Source organism: Leuciscus leuciscus, assembly GCF_965113295.1.
Source record: "Leuciscus leuciscus genome assembly, chromosome: 4".
Taxonomy (NCBI): domain Eukaryota; kingdom Metazoa; phylum Chordata; class Actinopteri; order Cypriniformes; family Leuciscidae; genus Leuciscus; species Leuciscus leuciscus.
Window position 1 is genome coordinate 7,260,482 of NC_138728.1, and position 22,543 is coordinate 7,283,024.

The following is a 22,543-nucleotide window of genomic DNA, read 5'->3' on the forward strand; positions in this document are numbered from 1 at the left end:
TCAAATCAAATACTTGGGGCCTGACCAATATTATGTTAATATAGGAATTAATAAATTCGAATAGCTTTGCCGTCGTAACAAATGTTAGTGGGCGTGGCGAATATTATAATATGAATGGTTATGTAAATATTATGATAATATTAATAATATTAGGCTAATGGTTAATTGTAGTTTTGAATAAATAAATAAAAAATACAAGTGCCATAAATATAAAATATCTCTATTTATATATATATTTATATCTATATCTATATATATATATATATATATTTTTTTTTTTATCGCGTCTCTTCCTGCCTGAACAAAGAGGTTTGTATTCACAATCAGGTCCGGTTTAAACCCTCGTGTAAACACGGCTTCGTTCTGCGTCTCGTCTCAGTCAGTGGACACGACACGACACAGAGATCACCACGCATTTACACTCGTGCGCGCGCCTGAGTGTGTCCAGTCGGAGACCCTCTGCCCTACTTTTAATGCCCGATGCTGCGCGAGGAGGATGAGGAGGCAAATCCCAGAATGTCCTCGAGGATGGATGCAGCTGTTGTTGTAGTTCCCCTGGATAGAGTTGCGCGGATCGTGCATGCGCTTGATTAGATAGATAGATAGATAGATAGATAGATAGACTTTATTCATCCCATAGATAAATATATATTATTCATCCCATGAGGGACATCGGAGGACACATTTGGAAGGAATTTTAAGCACCGGAGGAGAGAGAGGGGGTCCACTCAGTGCCGACCGGAGCATGATGGACCCCCTGGCCGACAGACGCGCACCCCAGGCGGAGCGCAGCAGCAGAGGAGCTGCCGGTGGGGAATCAGCGGACGATCAGGCACGAGGCTGCCGGAGAAACCCGGCGATGAGCGGCAGCGAGAGTCTGGGCAGCTTTGCCGACATGGAAGACTCGCTGGAGGATAAACTCAAAGGTCTGGCGTTCAGGAAACAGATCTCGTATAGGTAAATATGCAGTTTAATTCATATCTTCGCGTTTGTGTACAGCACTGCATATTTGTGCACGTATTTCACCACCATATGGAGCGGTAAAACATGTCAGATGGGTTGTTTGTGTTGTGCGTGTTTAACAATGCAAACCCCATTTGTTGTGCAAAGCAACACTCACCCACCTAAATAACAGAAGATGGTACATCGTAGTTTGTGCTAAGAGATTTTGTTCATTAGTATGAGAACAAGTGCATTAGGGGTAGTGGTCGTAAATGAATTGCATTATGTGGGAAAGGTTTTGATGCACTTCATCATGTTCATGATGATATATGTATATTGCCGTTTGGCCTGCTATTGATTTGCTAGCAGGATTCAATTGTGTTTTCCTCTTGCAAATGAAACCCTTGGGCAATCAGACAGGCACTTGCATTGAATTTTTTAATTGACATTTGATCTGTATCAAAAATGACTAGAACAGAGCAATGCATAGCTGTCTGGTGATGCATTTGACATCCGCCGAGATAGAGAGACACATTCCCCAATGTCAGGGGCAGAAACGGCATGCTTTGACATATAAAAGGGTTAGTTCACCCAAAATTCCAAATTCTGTCATTAATTACTCACTTTCCAAACCTGCAGTGCATAACAATAAGTATCTAGTGCATCCTAAAGCCATCTTTTTGGAATTGATCAGTTACTTTTGCTTGTGCAACGGTGCTTCTCTTGTTTTATCTTCCCTGAGACTGTTTTAGTGTAGACCTTGTAAAGCCATTGAAAACATCTAAATCTAATCTTATTTTGGATGCATTGATCTTGTTGGACATGATTGGTCCGTAAGGAATGAGACGTATCGACAGCACCGGTTTCATGCTGAAACATCAGCTGATCAGGCCTCATCATCATCACTTTGTAATGTACCTGATACCTTTTGATACCCGAAGGGCTGTAACTGATGTGAATCATGCAGAGACGTGAGAACTTGCCTGTTCTTCTCTTCTGATTTGACCTCCCCCTCCTCCGTTTTCCACCTGTCAGTGGAGGAGGGTCACTGCCACCCTCACTTCTCCTTCAGAGCCTTAAGGTCAACCTCCTCCGAGCAGATCAATCCTCCGCTCACAATTATGGCCAGTCTCTGAAGAAATGATCAAAGCTGTCCTTTCTTTTGTGGGAGCGATCTATATCCATCTAATTCAGATAAGACCCATGAAACCCAACCACACCACCAGTAAAACAAACAAACACAAGCCAACACGGCCTAAAATGCGATGTCTTGGATAAATGTGTCTTGTTCAGCTTTTTAAGCAAAGGCTCTAAAAATGGAAGCTTTGAAGTTGCCAAAGACACAAACAGGCACTGTTCCAAAACCTAGTGAGCTGCCTTGGGGTTTACTGTCTACATAGGCGGCGTCCTAACTCTAATGAAAGTGATTTATTTGGAGTGCAGCAACTTTGTGCTTCACACAAATAGGGTTCTTCACATGAAATGCACAGGAAACTCAACTCGCAATTGATTGATTATCTGCTTGATTATTTCTTCACAAAATGCAAATTATCGCCCAGCTCTTTATATAAATTTGGATATGTGTCAAAACCTACTAAGAGGTAATAATGGAACAAAGTGATTTTTTTCATTATTATTTACAACAGGATCTGCATTTTCATGGGTTTAAATAAAAGTTTTGTCGTTGTAAGAGACAATAAAAACTATTTTCTAAATTAAAAACTTTACCGTAGTGAACATCGTACAAAATGTGTTGTCCATTATACTCTGACGGACATTTTTTATGTACAAACTACGCATTCTGATTCTGATTCTGACATTCCTGATTTGAATATTTTCCATAATTTTCTATTCTTGACTGATCTCTTTTTCATAAATTTGGCAATAGATGAACTGTTAAAGGAATGATCAATGAGACAAGTCCCTGTAGTCGGATCTGATGTCTTAAAATGCTGCCTAGGTAGGCAGCTCACTAGGTTTTGGACCAGAGCCTCCGTGTTCTTCATACTCTCCTTCAAATATAGCACTTATATCAGTTTTTTGTTATCTAGTGAATCGTGTTCAGCTTATAAAGAGGCTCTTGTGTCCGCTCTCTCTCGCTGTGTAAATGAAAAACGCTCTAAGAGTGCAGCAGCAGACAGTGGAACATAAAAAAGAACTCATGCATTTTTAAGTGTCCTATCACAGCCCCGATTGTAGATTTATTCATGCTTGACACATTTTCTCTTCGCCAGGCTGCTGAAAAGTTAAACATGCATATTTATTGCGGTCTGCTCATCATCAGAGAGTGCAAAAAACTTGTTGCAGTGTTTGTCGAGCTTCCTCAAATGTTGGAACGTTACTCCGTTAACTTACAATGCGAAACAGAATGACGAATTAAGTCTGATTTAAACTAGTGTGTACAGAAATAATTTACGTCTGTAATGTGAGAAGTATATTCAGTGAGGACATTTTTGGGATTTTAATTGGATTGTGAGATGGTCTCTATATGGCAGGTGTCTGGAGGGATGGTTCTGTAAAGGAAGAGGGTTTGATGATGTCATCAGAATGGGAAAGTTGTTTTAGGATCAGAACAAATTACATTTCGATGGAGGATTAGAAACATTTTTCTTTGTAATAATCTGCAATTACATTATTACCCTAGGGTGTATAAATAGGGTCAGTTTGTTCATTTGAACATGTTGACTGCATTTTAAATCCAGAACATTCCGTCATCACAGTGAGGAAGCATATTACCAGGAAGAGATGCATTGTGGCCGCCAGCAACGCTGCAAAATATATGGGAATGGGTTTAATATTTGATCGCTTACAAGTGTTGTGTTTTATCAGTGAAACTTTAATAAGAGCCCTGGTGCATTTAGTCATCTGTCAAGTTGTGCCAGTCCTCCTCCTATTTGGCACTTTGCTTTATGCATTTGGATGCATTTGCACCCAATTAGGACGTACCCTTCACAGTAAGTTTACTGTGCTGTGTTATTTTCTCATTTCTAGTTGGCATTGAATCAGAGTGCGAAATGGCCGGCACGCCTACTGTAAATGTTAATGTGTAAGTGAAAGTGTGTGTAAATACTGTACGTTGGCTAAAATCGAGAATGAGGTGTTCGACTAGTTGTTCCATGCGTGACACATTCTTGTGTGAATGTACCTTTTTTGGATCTGCTGTCCTTTTGTAAGTTGCGCTTCGTTGGCTGACGACCAGCTGACGTGTTTAATCTTGCAAAGGTATGCTATGTGCGTAAAAGAGGGCAGTGTCTGGTGATGTAGGGACTTGTCTCATTTCGCTGAACGCACAACCCGTGAGCCAGCATTAGATCCTGATGGCGGACACAAATAAGGATTTTACATAAATGGTCATAATCTCTCCTGAAGATGGCTGTGCACAGAGCGGGCGGCTTAACGCTGATAAAGCCCGTCTTTTTTTATGCTGTGGCAGGGGTTTGTATTGCAGTCTGAGGAGATGTATTAAAGGATTGGACTTTTGAAGCTTTTCCTTATTAGGTATATGAGTGTAAGAGGCTTTTTCCTTTTCTCAGAGGCGGTTCTGTTTGGTGAAGCATCACGCCGATGGGTTTGCTGCTAAGCTCTGCCTCATAAGGGGTCAAAGCAGAAATTTAGTCCCAGGCTTTTGTCTTGTAGTAGGCCCGGGCTGCGTTTCCACTTGCAGTTGTTGTATTTAAGGCTGACCTTTTACACCCTTTTTCAAAGAATCGATTTAGATTAGGCTTTCATGCTTGATTTTTCAAACAACATTATTTTTCATATATTATTAAAGGGGACATATCATGCTAAATGCACTTTTTTAGCCCTTAAATGCATTTTGTTGTATATTTGGAGTGTTTAGAAGTACAGAAAAGATGAAATTATTCTCTTCAGGTGCTTCGTTGATATCTTTATATTCTGTTTTGGTCATATTTTTCAACCGGTTCAGATTTTTCTGTTATCTATGACGTTTTTTGAACTATCACGTCACAGTATTTGCAGCGGAACTGCCAAATAAGGACATTGACTTCCGGCCCAACACTTCGAGCAATCCGCCATTATTATTTCTCGCTGCAATTTTGTAGTCCAAGCTAAAGGATGCAGAAGTTACGAGAGGGTAAGTTAAAATGTTCGGTTGTTGGATGTAGTAACCCACACGCTTCATTACACCGTCTAATTTAGATGAACTGCCGCGCTTGTGACAGGAGCATGTTTAACTGAAAGAACGAGCAGAGAGAGAGACCCGGTCGCGCGCGCGCTCACTCTCTCTCTTCAGAGCCAGGCGAAAGTGTAAACAAGACATCACCGTCTCCAAACTAGACGCTGTCTTGCTCTCTCTCCCTCGGACATATTAATCAAAATAAATCGACACGGTGGTAAAAGGTCGGAAGACCAAAGTTTCATGTGTAAATACAGTACACACCATTGCGATACATCCATATGAAGACGTTGTTCTGCAAGGTTCGTCGTCTTCATTTTCATCTCGCTCCGGCTCTGGCTCGAACATGTAAGGCTGGCTGGACAAGTCTTCCGTTGTTGACATTTTGTTAATAACGTGTGTATAAAAGTTTCTGTGCGCTAGATAATCCTATCTCTGCTACCAGACTACAAAAATGGCCGAACGGGGTGGAGTTGAACCGAGTGTCACCGCTACAACCTGGAGAGGGGGCGGGGTATGAAGTGTCTCAATATTATTTAAAGAGACCGCACCAAAACGAGTTGCTTTCAGAAGCACATTAGAAAAGGGGTAAAAAAAGGGGCCTGTGGAGCTATAATAATGAGGAATTCAGACCCAAGCATTGCAGTTCCGCTTTATATAGACTACAAATGTATGATTTATATGTAAAAAGGAACAATTTAAAAGCATGATATGTCTCCTTTAAAGTGTTGCAGCCCCTCTTTTCCCAATCTGGCAGTAACACTCTGTATAGTCTCCCTCCTTCCGAAAAGCTCCAATGTGCTTTGATTGGTCGGCTGCACCGGTGTGTTGTGATTGGTCAACCGTTTTGAGCGTGTTGGGAAATGTCACGCCCCCTTACTACAACATAGAGTTTCAACACTCTACTTACTAACTCAACCAGGCCCCGCCCCTTTATTCTGCGAATGCCTTGGACGGGAATTATTTAAATAAGGAATATTGTGAATTATTCGTTCCCAGAAGAAAACTCAAGACCACGACGGAGGCGTTTCAGGGGTTTAGGCGCACTGATATAGAGAATAACTCCCTTTGGAGTGACTTTGTGCTCAGTAACTTTGCAGACCTTTTTCAACAGCAACACTAAATAAGTTGAAAATGTTAAAAAAGCATAATAGGACCCCTTTAAGAGCCAAATAATGAAATAAGTGGCTGCATTACTATATCCAGCCCACAAACTAATGTAGTAGATCATAGTGTGAGTCTATAACTCTGGAGAACGTATTTGAACATCTGAAGTAATACAAGCAATTTTTTTCCATTAATTTTCCTTCGAGTGGTCCGTCTCCGCTGTCTCCTGTCGTTCCTCTGCCGTGACTCTGTCCTGCACCTGTAGTTCTGGCAGAGGAGCACCTGCAGACAGCCACTTCGGAGGTGTGAGAGACTTCATCTCCGCCTCTATCTCTTCATCCATCTCCCCCGCATCAACAGGGAGTTAACACTGTCTCGCAGCATGTGTCATTCACCCGCTCTAATTCTCTCTGACGGCTCAGACAGGCCCACTGGCCTTTCACAAAACCTGCTACGGGCACCGGTCTGTGTCTGCTGTCGGTGGTCGGGCTGTAGTATGTGTTTAGTCTCAAAGGTTTTTTATATATTAATTATAGTATTTGTTTCATTGCACAAAAATAGCAGAGAAATAAATATAAGACCAGGAATTTCTGTGCTAATTTTGATGGAAAATCCACAATTATGCATAATGAATTTAAAGATTGTAAATGTCTTAAATGAGTAGAAGGTACATAGTCTCTCCATACGCATGCTGCTGCTTATACAGGCTGTACTGGGATTACTGGGTGGCTTTTTTATCATGATGTGACAGTGTCATTCATGATCTGAATCCTGATGCTGAGTAATTTCACTGATTGCTGGAACAGTAATATTGGTGTGTAATCCTACCTGATGAAGTGAAGTACAGCTTTGTGCCCAACCGTTTTTATTCATTCATGTTAATGGCATATTAGAGAATTTCATCCACTTGTGTTTGCTACTGTTAGTTACCTCAGAAATGGAAATGCCTACTGCGTACTAGCTAACCTGGTTTAGTCTTTTTGATATGAAGTAGGCGAGAAGACTCCTGAAAAGAAATCACGGTTTCCACAAAAATGTGAAGCAGCACAACTGTTTTCAACACTGATAATAATAAATGTTTCTTGAGCAGCAAATTAGCATATTAGAATGATTTCTGAAGGATGTGAAACTGAAGACTGGAGTAAAATTCAGCTTTGCTCCACAGGAATAAATTACAGTTTTAAAATGTATTCTAATTGAAAACAGATATATTAATTTGTAATAATATTTGACAATATTACTCTATTTTTCATCAAATGAATGTTGCCTAGATGAGCATAAGAGACTTTTTTAAAACTACAATATAGTTGTTTTTGCATGATATTTGACAAAACATAATGCGGTATAGCCCATTTTTTTATGTAAAGCCCATTTTTTTTGTGTGTATATATCACAATATAGTTGCTTTTGCATGATATTTAACAAAAAATAATGTGGTAAAGGCAAGCCCATTTTTTTTTATGAAAGCCTATTTATTGCCTCAGAAGGAAAAAGATAGATTTATAAATAAAAAATGTTATCGCACTTGTGACAGTTGCAGCTATTCACAATTGCAACTTTAAATCTCATAACATGGAACTTTGTATCTTATTATTCCATCCATCCATCCATCATTAAATTCGCTCATAAATATGGATTAGTTTTACGATCTCTTTCTGAACTTTTTGAAGTGTCATAGTGGTAGTCAGTGGAGGGACAGTCACAGAAATATCTTAATTTGTATTCCGAAGATGAACGAAAGTTCTACAGGTTCTGGACCAAATGAGGGTAAGTGAATGATGACAGTTTTTTTCATTTTTGGGTGAACGAGTGCAATTGACAACGGAAGGCGGAAGGCCTTACACTGTAAGTTGATGAGTTGATTTATCCGTGTTTTAATAGAGCTTTTAGATGGATTCTGCGGCTTTTTAGGTTGGGTAGAATCAGCAATCTCTAACCTAGTTTGTTTGCTGGCTTCCATGGCAATACGCAATGTTTTCCGCCAACTGGCAATCCGGGGTGTCGAAATACTATTGGGTAAATTGGCACAGACCAAAATAAGAATGGACATTCTAAATCGGAACTCACATTTCAAAGTATAATAACTGGATGTTGCATTCTTTCTCGGAGAAACAAGTATGTGAACTTAGCACGTTTCCTAAATCTCTGCAAACATATTATGGTGTTTGTGTGCTTTAGTACAGTCCAAAAAATGAAAAACAGCACCTTGAAGTACCTCGTAGTCTTGTTCACGAGTCAGGGTATGTCGGAGAATGAGACTATTGCAACTTTATTTTCTTATACAACTTTATTCCATACAATTATGACTTTTCATCTCACAATCACAACTTCATTTCATATTTTAAACTCTATCTCACAATTACCGGAAAAATAATAAGCCGGAAAACAGTCTAATCCATTGATGTCTGCTTTTTTGTTGCTCTCAAGTGAAAATATATCGAAATGCAGTCATGCCACTAATGGAAACAATAAATGAAAAGACGCAGAGGTCAGTGATGGAGACCTCGTGCCTGGGAAAGGTTGTAAATATTGTGGCTGCACGTGCAGCTCATTTGCATTCGCTCTCTGCACACATTATCTTTTCACCACAATTAGCTCATTCTGCCTCTCCTCTGGTCTTTTTCTCTGTAATGCACTCTGCTCGCTAATAATAACTCGCCATATATCTCTCTCCAGCTGTGGTCTGGGAGGTTGTGTGTGTGTGTGTGGGTTCAGCCCTTTATGCACTGATAGCACAGGGTTACGGCAGCCCAGGCCTCATTTAGCAAATGATTAATTCAATTAGGCAGCAAGGACCTCAGGTGGAAAAGAAAAACCAGGAGGCCCCTCATGTCCCCGAAGCCCTCAATACACTCCTCTCCAAGAGGTGGAACAGAGGAGATCCGGCCCCGCTTTTACTGCACTAATGGAGGATCCAGGGTCCTGACACACATTAGCGTTGCATTCAGACTGCTGTTTTCAGCACACAACACAACATTTACCTGATCATTAGCAGGAGAGCCATCTGCCACCGTTGCTCTGTGTTCAGAGACTGGCTTTTTGGGACATGTAGGGATTGGCTTATTTAAATGGCACAGGTCACAGATAACAACTACATATTATCTGAAATAAAACTCAGTGAGCTGCAGGTCATGGATGTGTTTTTGGACATGAATGAGAGATGTTTATTTACATTTCACGTGGTTTTTAGAATGTCGAAGGGTTGATTTTCAATTCAAAATTGTGGTTTAGGACATCCATCATCCAACCATAGAGTAGAGATGAATCATGATGGTTGACTAGTTGATTTTGAGTGTTTCTAGATTACCTAGAGAGTTTTCTTCTATTATTTTTTTTTAGATTATACTTTAGTGATTCATTTATTTATTGAACAATAAAATCCCTCTCGGGAAAAGTTGCGTCTTTGAATTACATATATAAATTCAAAATTTAAATTTAAATTCAACCCCCTTAGCACTAAACTTTATGTGAAAAATGGGTCATTCTGTGTAAAATCGACCAAATTTCGGAAACTTCCCTGCCTCAAACTTGACTCTGACTTGATTATAAATAGCAAAATATTAAATGTCATGGATGAATATTTTAGTAATCCACTACTTTAGTAATTACAAAAATGGCTTTAGAAAGATGGCAGTATTATTATTTTATTTTTAATCGTAGGTCTATTAGGAAAATCTTGAATTGTTGCATTATATGCCAATATTGGCAGTTCCAAAAATAAGTTCCCCCCCCAAATTTGCATACCTGTAACTCAAGAAGTATTCAAAATATCTTACTATCCTTTTAGATTTTGGTTCTTAACAAACTTTTCTTTTGGTATCTCAATTTTGAAGGCACTTTATGGTTTAATTCCAGAGTTATCGGGATCTCGATATGGCTCCAAGAATAAATTGTTAAATTGTACACACGGGAACCTCTGGTTGAGTTGACACGGAACGACCCAGCTGTGATTGATCATTTTACCTGTTAGTCCGCGTTCGCTTCCTTTCTAAGTGGGTTCTTGTCCAGAATAATCTGCAAAGTAGATCAGACTTTATTGGATAGTGAAAATTATAGTGAATATTCCTGTTCTTCTGGAGACGTTAGTATAAAGTGGACTTTTGGGACTCATATTCCAACCCAAGCAGTTTCTTGTAGGTGTGCGGTCCACCGGAGTTCATCTCAGCCCTGAGCTTTGCTCTTTATGGCGGGGCTATTTTCAGCAGATGGATGGGTCAGATAGGGGAGAGATGCGTGCTTCCGATGCCTCCCCCGCACCCTGCGCCAAACGCCGAGGTTAATTATGGAGGTGTCAGCAGCCAGAGGAGGAGAACAGAGAGAAGAAAGAGCTAGAGGAGGTTTATGTACAGGCAGGAGTGGGTTCCAACACTCCCACATACTCTGCCAGTGATGCTCTTAATCTCTCACACTCACACAAAAGCATCACTGTCACAGTTATATGTAATTATACAGTCCGATCCCACACGCTCCCACTCGCCGAGCCACAGAGAGCGCACGACGCGGTATTGTTACGTTAGCGTATATCTATAACATGAGAGAACATCGCATGCTGTACAGAGAGTTCACCAACCTCCTGTAAAACTTGAGTTTGTATGTTTGATTCATTTCCGTGAATCAGTTCAAATTCTCATAATCTATTAAATTATTTGTTTGCACAGACACTCAAAAATGTTTAAGGAAGTACTGTGTGGCATTTTTCATATATATATATATTTTTTGCATTTAAAGAATAAATGTAAGTAAAATCACTGTTTGTTAATTTGAAAGTTTATATCTGCGCATTGAAATGCAAATAATGAATTGTGTTCATTTGGTGATGAAAATGTGGAAAATAATGTTAAACAGATTTTTCCTCTTTTTTAGTTCTTGCATTAAACATGGCTAATCTCATTGGCTACAATGGCTTTTTGGTTGAAACTATTTTCCCTCTAATATCTCTTTTAAGTCATTATGCAAATGCATAATTATCAAGAATAATTTTTTTGCATTTGGCTGATGCTTTATCCAAAGTGACTTTTTGCTTTTAATATATGTGCATGCACTCAAGGACAATTGAATCCTTGACCTACAGTAGGTGTGTTGATAGCAACAAATATATATATTATATTTAGCATATATATATATATAGAATATCGTCCAATTATCGAGATATAACTAAAATTATGTCGCTTAGCCATACTGTATGTGGTGTTGTTGTTACTAAACTCTGAGGGACCGAAACTGACTTGGTTTCCTGTGATTGTTGTTGGCCAAAAGGCAGACTTAAATGTGTGTGTATGTGTGTGTGTGTGTTTGTCAGGTCACAGACAGTCAAGGGAAGGACACAGAAACTGCAGGGGGTCTGGACCTCTCCCTCAAAACACCGGGAAATGTGTCACAGCTGTTTCTGTTGTGCCGCAAAGCAATTCAAACAACACATTTTACATGCTAGAGCAAACTGTGTCCATCACGCAGTATTATTTTGTCTCCAATGAATGTCAGCATTAGAGAAAAATATCACTGTTATTTACAGCTTTAATAAAGAGCTGCTGTGCGTACGGTTTACCCGCAAGCTTTTGCTTTGATGTGAGATGCTAAGCTTGAAAGTATAATGAATCCAATCTTCTGCAGAAATTATTATTATGTATTATTAAGACAAGCATCGCTATTACAATTGTTCATACAGTATGTGATTTGAACAAGCTTCTTACCATAAGTATTAGACATTTGAGTGTGCTGTAACTTTTCTAACTGATCATGCTTGCAATATTTGTCTGGTTGATGATTACCGGGCGAAAAAGTCCCATAGACTTACACTGAAGAAGGGACCTGAGCCATATCAAGAGAAGAGAATATCATAGTGACTTGTGGGTGAGCTTGTTTGACTGAACCAAGATAAATAACACTCAACACCACAGCAATGCAACAAAATAGGATAGCGAGTTTTGCACGATGAAGCACCACTTAATATTTTCTTTAGTAATCTATTTGACTTTTATATCTTCAGTTAATTGAGTGACTGAATTCAGTTATTTTTTAAAGAATCACCTTTTTCTTTTCCCCTCTTGAGTCTTTCAGTGAGTTGGAGGAACATAAAATGTGTGGCAGGAAGCTGGTGTCGCTACGCATGAGGATCTTTAACAGGAGAAAGTGTCAGAAAGCAGGAGTGACTGAAATGAATAGAGCGAGAGGCGATTACCCAGGAGCACTTGGATCCGCGCGAACGGCCCTCGCCAAAGCCAAACCACCCACGGCCACTACACCCACCTCACTCCCTTAATCAGTATTTTTGTCCTGTTTTCCAGTAGAAATATCCAAACATTCTATTTGAGAAGCAAAATTGTGAGCTAATCAGACTGTGAAAGAGACGAGAGGAGAAAAGATGAAGGGGAGGGAGATGAATGTAGGACAGAGGGATGGAGGGGGAGAGTGTGTGTGCTCCTTCATGTGGTGAAGGACGAGGTGCATGTGGCCCACAGCAGCTGGTCTGCCAGGAGAAACTGAAGTTTGACCCTGACGAGAAGGGTAGGGAAAGAAAGGGAAGGAGAGAGAAAGAAGAGACATTGATAAAGTGAGAGTTAAGGCCGGGACACACCATGCCGACGGTCAGCCGTCTGGGCAATGTCGGGCCGTTTCTGAGAGGCAACAACACAGTCAACATTCATCGCCGCTAGTTCTTTGACGTCGGCTTGGTGTGTCCCGGGCATTCAGTGTTCTCATTATAATTTTATGTATGGCAGATTGGCGCTGCACATCTCACACTTAACTGTATTTTCGTCTACTTTATCAAGTGATTCCAGACAGTTTGCACATTTTCTAAGCTATATGACAAGAAAAAATAAATACTGCTGGATCATCTAAAAGGAATATGACTGTCTCAAATAACCCAATCATTGTAAATAATGTAGGCATTGCCGTTAGAGCTGACCAGTGAATGAACACCGCTAAACTGAAGTGTTTTGCTAGCGGGTTAATAAACTCAACCAAATGCATCCTATGTACGCTATACAAAATAAAAGTGATAATACAACTTTCATCTCCACTAAAGGACGCAAATGCGATTTCAGAACTTTTAAATGTTGTGGATACGCTCTTCCCGTAACAACAACAACGCTGTCACGGGCAACTCAAGCACAACGAATTTACAATGTTCTATTACAATAGTGTTCTCATTATAATGTTATGTAAATGGCAGATGGTGCCGCACATTTTGGAAGTGATTCCGGGCATCACTGCACACTTTCAAATCCATAGTTTCACTTAATTTTGCCGGCCTGGACGGTATGCTGTCCTAACGCTAACCAATCAGACCTCAGCTACCGCCCAAAATGCTGCAATAACAATTCAGAAAAAGAAGTAGTCACGGCGATCAATCGTCACTGTCACGTCTGAATATTCGAGTACTCGAGTACTCGTGTACTCGTACACATCCATACTGTAGACCTGAGAAGATGTTGAGAAAGATAAAGAGAGACTGTAGAAAATTGGTTATGTCTGCTCTTTGAAAACATGCCCTATATATCTATACCTCTTTGTAGAGGAAGGAAAGAGGGACCGAGAGAAAGACTGAGGAACATCGCTATGAGCTCTGCCGTCCCTCATGTGTGAGAAGAATACATGAGTGAAGGCAGAGCAGAGACAGGACGGACAGAATGACATGTAAGGGATGACAGTCATTAGTGGACTGTGGAGGGAATGTGTGTGTCGCAGTTTTAGGCTAGGAGGTGATGGATATAAATATCTGAGCGCTGTTGTTTGGGGAGTTCAAGCGGGAAAAGCCCAGGCTTCCTGTCTGACCGCTGTACCAGCAGGATGGGAGTTCTGTTTCACATTTTATACACAATACTCTCAATGCATGTTGACTTTCAATGCATGTTGATGCTGTGTTAACATTTATTGAAACGCTCTAAACGAATATGGTACTAAACAATTAATGCACTGGCAAACAAAAGATTTAAAACACTAGAAAGCTACTCTTTCCATGAGCAAGTTCCACTAGTGCACACATGCATAAACATTCTAGATTGGTCAAACTGTTTAACAACGCTCAGATACAAACACTTGATGCTGTCAGTGAACAGTTAGTCTGGATTTTGCATGGATTTTTTATCATGCATTTCTTCACTGTTATCAGAAGGCGCAAAGTTAATTTAGCTAAAATCACTGAAAATAATTTATCCGTCAGTGAATCAGGCTTGCTGAGCTTTTCTATCACCAGCTCCACCGCAGATGTTATCTGGGATTTCAAGAGCGAACGCGACATCCCGAGAAGGATAGCAGGAAAGTTTGTTCTGTATGTGAGAAAATGTCATCATGTGAAGTACCCAGTGCAGATTCCAGTGCCATCTGATCTTACTATTATTGTAGGAGACAGTGTCAGAGAAGAGCTTGAGAGGAGATATAAAACCTGTAAAGAAAAAAAGGTATATTTTTTAAGGTTTTTTAATGTTATTCCCAAACAAACTTTAATTTTGTCATATATATACAAAGTTTGAAAAATAGAAGTGGTAGGTGGACATATTACATGGACAGATCCAATCACATTCAGCTTGCGTTTAATGTATTATAAATACACACAATCAAATGATATGTATTTATAATACATTAAACGCAAGCTGAAATTAACTATAACAATACAAAAATTGGCCATTTTATAAAAAAAAAAAACTCTTACCACCAGAGATTATTTACATAATATTATCATTTTAAATGTGATGTATGTATATGCACTTTTTGGACATTTTTTGGTAAATAAACTAGTGAGACTTTTGGTCCACCAGGTCAAAATTGTCAATAGGTGAAGAAACCAATATATGATTGGATCTGTCCACGGAATATGTCCACCTACCACTTCTATTTCTTCCCCATGATCCGGTCACAAGTGTGATGTATGTGCTGAGTTTGCGTGTGTGTGTTTGTGTGTAGTTTTCCTGCCATTGTCAGTAGGTGTGTGTCAGGCTGCAGTGACAGAGCTCAGGGGCAAATGAGAGAAATGTGTCTCCATCCGGCACACACATGAACACACAGTCACAATAACAACGTCACGGACACACACATACAAAAAGACCCTGACCTGAGGGAATTCAGCACCAACACATACAAACTGAATGACTAATACCCTGACCACACATTTATTCAGGAAACATTAAAGTAGGCTAAATGCTGTAGTTTAGAAACTGCATCCTTGCCTTGGGACAGAGTAAGCAGCCAAAGCATTCATAGTAGCATGAAGGGTCTGAAAATGTTCATTTCTCTCTGGAATTGCAGCAGGTATTTTCTCTGAGAAAATTTGTGGAACATGCATATAGTGTACAGCAGCAATGAATGGCTCTGGAAGACTTTATAAGCAAGCATTAATTTACCATAGGTTCTACGAACCTTTGGGGTCATTGTAGGAGTGCTTGGTTCAAAAAAGCTTGGAAAACACAGAATTAGTAGACGCTTTTATGGTCCAAAGTGTCTAGTGCACTACTGCAAGGACAAAGTCCTTAGTTGCTGCTTTGAACACAACAAGAAAGAAGTTATCCCCAGTGGGATTCCTAATGTTTTTATGGATATGTAATGTATGGATTGTCCCAAATCTGTCACATACAGTATACATAAGAAGACTCGTGGTGGGATACCTGCGTACTGGTAATTTGATAAACTGATTGTTTCCTAAAAATGAAGTGCTGTTAATGTGTTGTGTGATGTTCTTATCTGGAACATTCTGTATTCCTCTTGATACATTCTTGTGTTGTTCTGTTCATCACGCTCTTATCAGGACGCTACTGGCTTCAGATAAAAGCACGAAGATTGAATTAGCACTAATCACCGATCTGCACAAGATTCCTCTCAGTCTTGGGGTCTCACGGGAGCTCTGCGTACACGTCGATTTTGTTACACTTATTACCTTTGGCACATCTTTCTCTCGCTCGCGCTTCACCCCCCAGTGCAGAGTCTCAGATCTTAATCTCTGGAGCGAGAGGGAGGCATGAGAAAAGGGTCCGTGTCAAGGACATCCTGCTCCGATGAAAATGAGGAGAGGAAGAAGGATTGTGTTGTGGAACGGCAGTAGCCTTGAGGAAGTTGGTAATAGTAAGGCTCAGAGAAGCTGTTCTTCAAGTGCATGTTCGCCAGGGCCCCGCGGGCGGGTAGAATCGCAGAGAGCACACTGACCCAGTTATAGAGTTTCAAGCAGAGACCGAGCAAAACAGAAGTAGAGAGAAAAAAGAAAGTGAAAAGATCAGAGACACTTCCTGCAAGCAATTCCAAAAGATCGCTTCCTGATTATTCATTGTCTTCATGTTACTTGGTTGACATCATTGGTGACAAGACGTAGACAAGGATCATTCTGTTCTACTCTTTCACAATTACTAGTCAAATCATGAAAGAACTTGCTGATGTACGTCACACACCAGGCACTAACTGAACAACATAGATCCATGACTATCCATGAATCCTCACAGAAACTTTGCATCATCAAAGTGTGAGGCCACCAAATGAAGTCACATCCTGTAGAGTCACTCAATCAGTCTGTGCAGAGCAGAGAGCCGGTCAAATACTCCTTTAGACTGACGGATCCATGGATAAAGTGTCCCTTTGTAACATGTTGCCCATAGATTGTCTTGCAGAAGGTCACCTTGGGTTACATAATAGTCCTTAAAATAGCTCAAAGTGCTAGACGTGGGGCTGACCTTGTGGTTTGGTTCTCTGGGGGTAACGATGGCAGTGATGATTGTGAGAGATTCTTGTCTGTCTCTGGTGACAGGACAGGATCTGACACCCTTACACGCCCCCCGGTTCTCAGGTATCCTCCGTCAGGTCTCAGCTATCTGACGGCCTGATGATCTCAGCGCTACACTGGCAGCGGGAGGGTGCACGATTAGGTGTGTTAGGTGTGCTTGGGCGCTAACACGCAACCATGTGTAACAGTGATGTTAGCCTACCTTGCACCGGTGGAAGTGAGCCTTCTACTTGCCCAACATCGGATGCTGCTGGAGAAGAGGTAGGAAGCACACCGGTTGTTCGGGAAGGGGGACACAGATTGAAAAGGCAAAATGGAAGGATGATCAGGGCCCAGAAGACAGTAGAGGAGAACCGAGTATGTGGGAAAGGGCGGAAGCGGAAGGTGACCTGGTACCGCAGGCTTCTAGGCTACAGGTTAGTGACAGTAACAGTGGTGTCTTTTCCATCTATTTCGACCAGGTGTTGCTACATATCATTTTAGCAGCTGAACTCCATGCAGAACTTCACACTTTTACTTCTTTACTTACTGAGATCGAGAGTGGGCGGCGCGGAGAGATGATATCATAGCTGTGTACGTGGGTTGACACCTGACTTAAAGCGTGGAGGGAGTTTTCAACCCACACACAACTACAAAACCTAATTGGCCGAGACAATGGGAATGGAGATAGAGATTATGATGCTGACAATAAGATTTAAGACTTAAATACACCAACGGCGGCGTGTGTTGGACTGTTGCCCTGACTACACAGGAGGGATGATATTACCGCAGGGTGTCGTGGGAGGGAGGGAGAGTCAGCGTCCACTAAATTGAACACACATCCACTGCGTTTGCACATGTGAACCCTCTGTCCATCCCTTCATGTCTGCCTCTCGGATAAACAGGAGCTTGCATGGCAAATTAATACTGGCCGATGATAAATGTCACACGCATGCACAGCATCCATCTGAAATCTCTCGGTGAAGCCAGACCTCTGTCAGAGCCTGTTTTAGTAGAACTAATTCCATTATAGCAGTCTCACTGATTGCTCTTCCTGTCTGTTTCCACCGGCTCTGGTCGGCATGTGGCATATCCTTTATCTCAAATTGTGTTCCTTTCTGCCTGCGTTCCATGCACTCAGTTGATTACTTTCTAGTGATATGTTCTGCTGTTCGCGAAATGACACTGTGTTTACCCAGAACTGATTATACACCCTAATGTAAGGTGTCTTTAAACAGTGGACATCGATGATTGATTTGCTTAATGCCATGGAATAATATTAAACAGAAATGTGTTACTCATTTACCTGACTGCAATGGGAAAGAGGATAAGGAGGTCTCAACCTCTTTCTCTGTCTCTCTGTCAGTTTAGTGCAGTCTTGACCATTCAACATTTAACTTGTTCACAGGCACAAGACATGTTTGCTTGCTGCACCTGAAGCATTTGACAATAGTAATTCAGTAGTCACATTGTTTTCTAATGCATGCTTTCTCACTCAGCTCCCTATATTACATGTTTCCTTTATAGCATTTTGTCATAAAAGCTTTTTTTTTTTCAGATGCATGTGTTATCCTATCTCAGAAGAACATTTGGTTGCTCAAGTCACTGTGGAGGAAGTGTCAATTTTGTCTAAAGACCTTGAGATTTCTTCTGAAAACCTATTGTCTCTTAGAACTTATGTCTCCATCTTAGCACATTGGTGTCTAGGAGAAGCAATTGAGATGTTAAAGAGATCTTGTTTGTGATTTTTGTTTTTGTCTTACATTTGTTTCTGTCTATTTGTTGTCATGTTCCTTGCCTTCACCACGTTTCTTCACAGTGTCATGTTTTCAACGCACATGTCCCCCTGACAGTGTCTCTATTTTTAGCTCGGAGGGTAAAGGTGTGTGATCCCGTGGCCCTAGCTCGCTTTACAAAAGAGCTTGTAACTGGACTCTCGCTTGTGTTCTTTCTGAACGGGATAATTTTAGATGAGGACTTGAAACTTTCAGCAGGGTGTCAGGTGTACGTCCCACCTTTTCCTCGTCCGTTGTTCTCTTCACCCCCTGCCTCCATTGCTTCTGTCGTGAGTGTGTGTAAAATTATACACAGAGCGTGGGGTCACTTTCAACCTTTGCTTCAAAAGGGACAGCCATATGGCACTGTGTTTACTATGTTAAATACTGAGCCTTTTGGAGGAAGATCAGGTGGCATGAGTTTTTGAGGAAGGAGCTTGGAGTTTTAGCAAGTTCAGTTACACGCTTTAATATGCACAACAGGTGGACTTGCAAATAACAGCTGGGAATATGAAACACGTTCACTTTTATATATTAGTAGCCATAGCTTTTTATCTACAGTCTATGTTAAATCTTAATGCTTTAGCCATAGTATACTATAAACTTCCTGAAACTTAATTGCTCTCTTTGTGTTTGTACAGGCAGTTTGTTTTGTCTTAAAATTGTATTTTAAAATATCTCATGTTGCTTGTATAAATGTCACTTATAGATGGTTTTATAGTAATGTGAAACAATTTTTTGATTATGCATATTCATAAATGCCTGAAATGCCAAATATTCTACCTTATGGTACAAACATGTTTTCTTTCTTCTTGGTCCCATAAACCTCATTTCCAAACTAAAGTAATTCCTTGTCAACTCAACCAGAGGTCCCTGGCTTGGTTTTTGATTTTGGCATGCAAACTTAACAATATTTATGGCACAGACAGGAATGCTCTATGCAATTGAAACAAGATACATTTCTAGTTTCAAAATCATTTGTTTTTCAGTTATTCCTCTTTAAAAACAAGAAAAAAAAAGAATCAGCGATATGCAAATTGACATACATTTGGTTTTTGACCACTGAAAATGTGTAAAATGTACCAATTTACTCATCGAGCCACATTGGAATCCTCATATCTCTTGGAATAAACCGTATTGTGCTGTAAAAATGAAAAGATGCCAAAATAAAAGTTGGTTAACCAAAATATAATAGAATATTAAGAGTTCTTTAATACTTCTCGGGTTACAGGCATGCAACACAAGAAGTGCTTTTTCACATTTTTTAACTGTCACCGGCATATGATGCAACATATTTTACTAATAGACCTTCCATTCCCTATGTAAAAATAAAATAATGATTCTGTCATCTTTCTAAAGTAATTTTTACCACCCTGTAATGTGGCTTCAAATCTTTTTGACCCCCTTTTTCCCTTTGTCAGGGAGCCATCCTGCTATAGATATTAGATATGAGTTTTAGTTGATCGATCTGTGATACTAGCATGTGATGAGGCCAGTTCTGTGGAAGAATGACAAACAGAGGAAGTGATCGCACATTACTGACTCATGCAAGCCCCTTGCTGAGACACACACACACACACACACACACACACACACACAGACACACACACGTTTTAGACGTTTGTTTGTGTCTAAAAACAGTCTTTTCTGCCTATTTCATACCATATGAGGCAGAGGCTGTCTTTGCATGCAGGGAATTATGGGAACTTCCTGGCCAAGCAGACTGGTAAACAGATTGGTCTGGATCATTTTGATACTGGCACAAGGTATACGGCCGTCTCCTGTTGTGTGTGTTTTGTAGCGTGTCCCCACTTAGATCCACAATGACTAGTCCTTTTATGTGCAACAGCAAGAAGCTTATCCCAGATGTCAAAACCTTCAGCTCAGCAAGGTCTCATTAGTTTCTCTTGAATGCGTTCACTCAGTCTTGTGCTGAAGCTATTTGTGGTCATTCTGTTACGCAGGAAAGCCATCTCGCGGTCGGGCCTCCAGCATTTGGGTCCAGCACAGAATCCCTTCCCTGCCCTGAGCAATGGACCAGCCAAGGAACTCCGCAACACCGTGGACTGGAGCGTAAGTGTCCTTCATCTGTCTTTCACTATGAATGTCTATCCAACTGCATGTCTTATCAGCTTTCCCATAGAAAACAATACTGGCAGTGCTTTGATGGTATCATTTGGTACTTCGATATAGACATTGGTCCATTTGACTTCAACTAGTAAGTAACTACCCAGCAAACACAGAACATTGGCACAACGTACCCAACCTTCTAACAACGTTTAACAACATGGCCAAAAGGTTGCTATGACTACGTTGTGTGGTGAATTGTTGTTACAGCGTTGTCACAGTATTGACATTGAACCACCGTTCAGGGCCATTGCTTAAGGTTGTGCTGAGGGTGTCTATGGACAACCACTGGACGACATAATGTACTCGTCACTGCCCTGAAGCGCGAAAATCAGCCTTTTAAATTTCAACTGACCGGTGGGCCGTCTCGTTCTTCATCAAGCAAGGATACGTGAGAATTGCGTTTAATTTACCTCAGCTAAATAAGATACGTAATTATTCAAACACAACCTACAACTTCCTTGTCTAATGTGACATTTATTTGAACATCTTCTGGTCAGGAATGATAAATGTTTAACTGTATGCCAAAAGTATGAAGCCAAAAAGACTTTAATGATGAGTAATTGATTTCAGCACTCCTTGAACAGGCAGCGACTTGAGCGTGTAGCCTAAAAAAATTGGCCGAACACATGCCATACAAAATACTGGCACCCACTACATTCCATCTCTGTTATTACGAAACCCATGACACACAACAAAAACACAGCATCGATCATGGTGACCACCATCCTTTAGTTGTTGAAGTTGTTGAATGCCGTACTTAAACGATTTTGCTGTCGGCCGGCTTACGTCACTTCAGAGTTCCTTCTGGTGGGAAATGGCTCTAGGGGAAAATTTTGTTCTCTGGTGTTCAGTATAGTTCGTATAACTGAGTTCCTATAACTAACCGGTGCGAAAGCTCCTATTGTGATGAGTTTGGTACAGGCAAGTGGCATTAGTTTAGAGTGTTGCATTGTTTTTTCCCCTCAAAATACAATGAAAGCATGATATATAGTGGGTTTTTATATATATAATACAGTACGTGACATTCTAAGACTAAAGCCCTAATGTTTGTGTCGAGGAGAAGTTTTGCACATATCAGCATATTTTGACTGGTGGGTGCTGTTTGACGTGGGCGGGTGGGTCCCACAAAGATGGTTGGCATGGCAAAAGAGAGACTCGTTAATCCAGGTGCTGTGTGTACAGATGGAGACTGCTGAGGGGGCGGAGCCCAGCGGGACGCTTCCTGTTCGTCTTTGCTGGCCTTTCCTTCCCCTCTAGTTCCCGACGTGACCAGCGCAGCCATCAAACATTAATGCGCCTTCCTAAAACTGCTAAGTGTGTACACAAGGCATCGCTAATTGAAGCCTCACAATGTGTGTGATTTTAATGCAGGAGCGTGCATTACCTGACTGTTTTTCTGTTTTTGTATGTTAATGCTCATATCTATGTCAGTTTAGAGCAATCTTGACCATTCAACTTTTAACTTGTTCACAGGCACAAGAAAGACATGTTTGCTTGCTCATAACATGTCATGTCAAGTTAAGTCACAGTTATTTATATAGTGCTTGTGATATGTACTTACTATAAGGTTAGGATTAGGTTTGGTTTAGGGTTAGTTGCATGTGATTATGAATAATTACAGTTATGAAACAAATACTGTTTCAGCTGTAAAGATAATAGTGTCATTATTAAGCTCAATTTAGTTAGCGAACTATAAAGCAGCTCCACAGAAGATAATAGTGTCAAAAATAGTGCAGAGTTCATCATAAAACATGCTAAATTCAGATA

At 40.6% G+C, this 22,543-nt stretch overlaps 1 protein-coding gene across 8 annotated transcripts in view; it reads left to right on the forward strand.

The window, feature by feature from the left end:
- Positions 1 to 307: 307 nt before the first annotated feature.
- The window catches only part of dgki (diacylglycerol kinase, iota), a 44,494-nt gene continuing 22,258 nt past the window's right edge, over positions 308 to 22,543 (forward strand). For 3 of the 8 annotated variants that reach the window (XM_082166631.1, XM_082166633.1, XM_082166634.1), the window contains exons 1-2: positions 15,491 to 17,308; positions 20,611 to 20,719. In XM_082166631.1, coding sequence (XP_082022757.1) covers positions 17,070 to 17,308; positions 20,611 to 20,719 — 348 coding nt within the window. In that variant the 5' untranslated portion in view covers positions 15,491 to 17,069. Of the gene's footprint in view, positions 958 to 15,490; positions 17,309 to 20,610; positions 20,720 to 22,543 lie in introns of those variants that run through there. The other 5 variants (XM_082166632.1, XM_082166636.1, XM_082166637.1 and 2 more) reach the window with 4 other exon arrangements.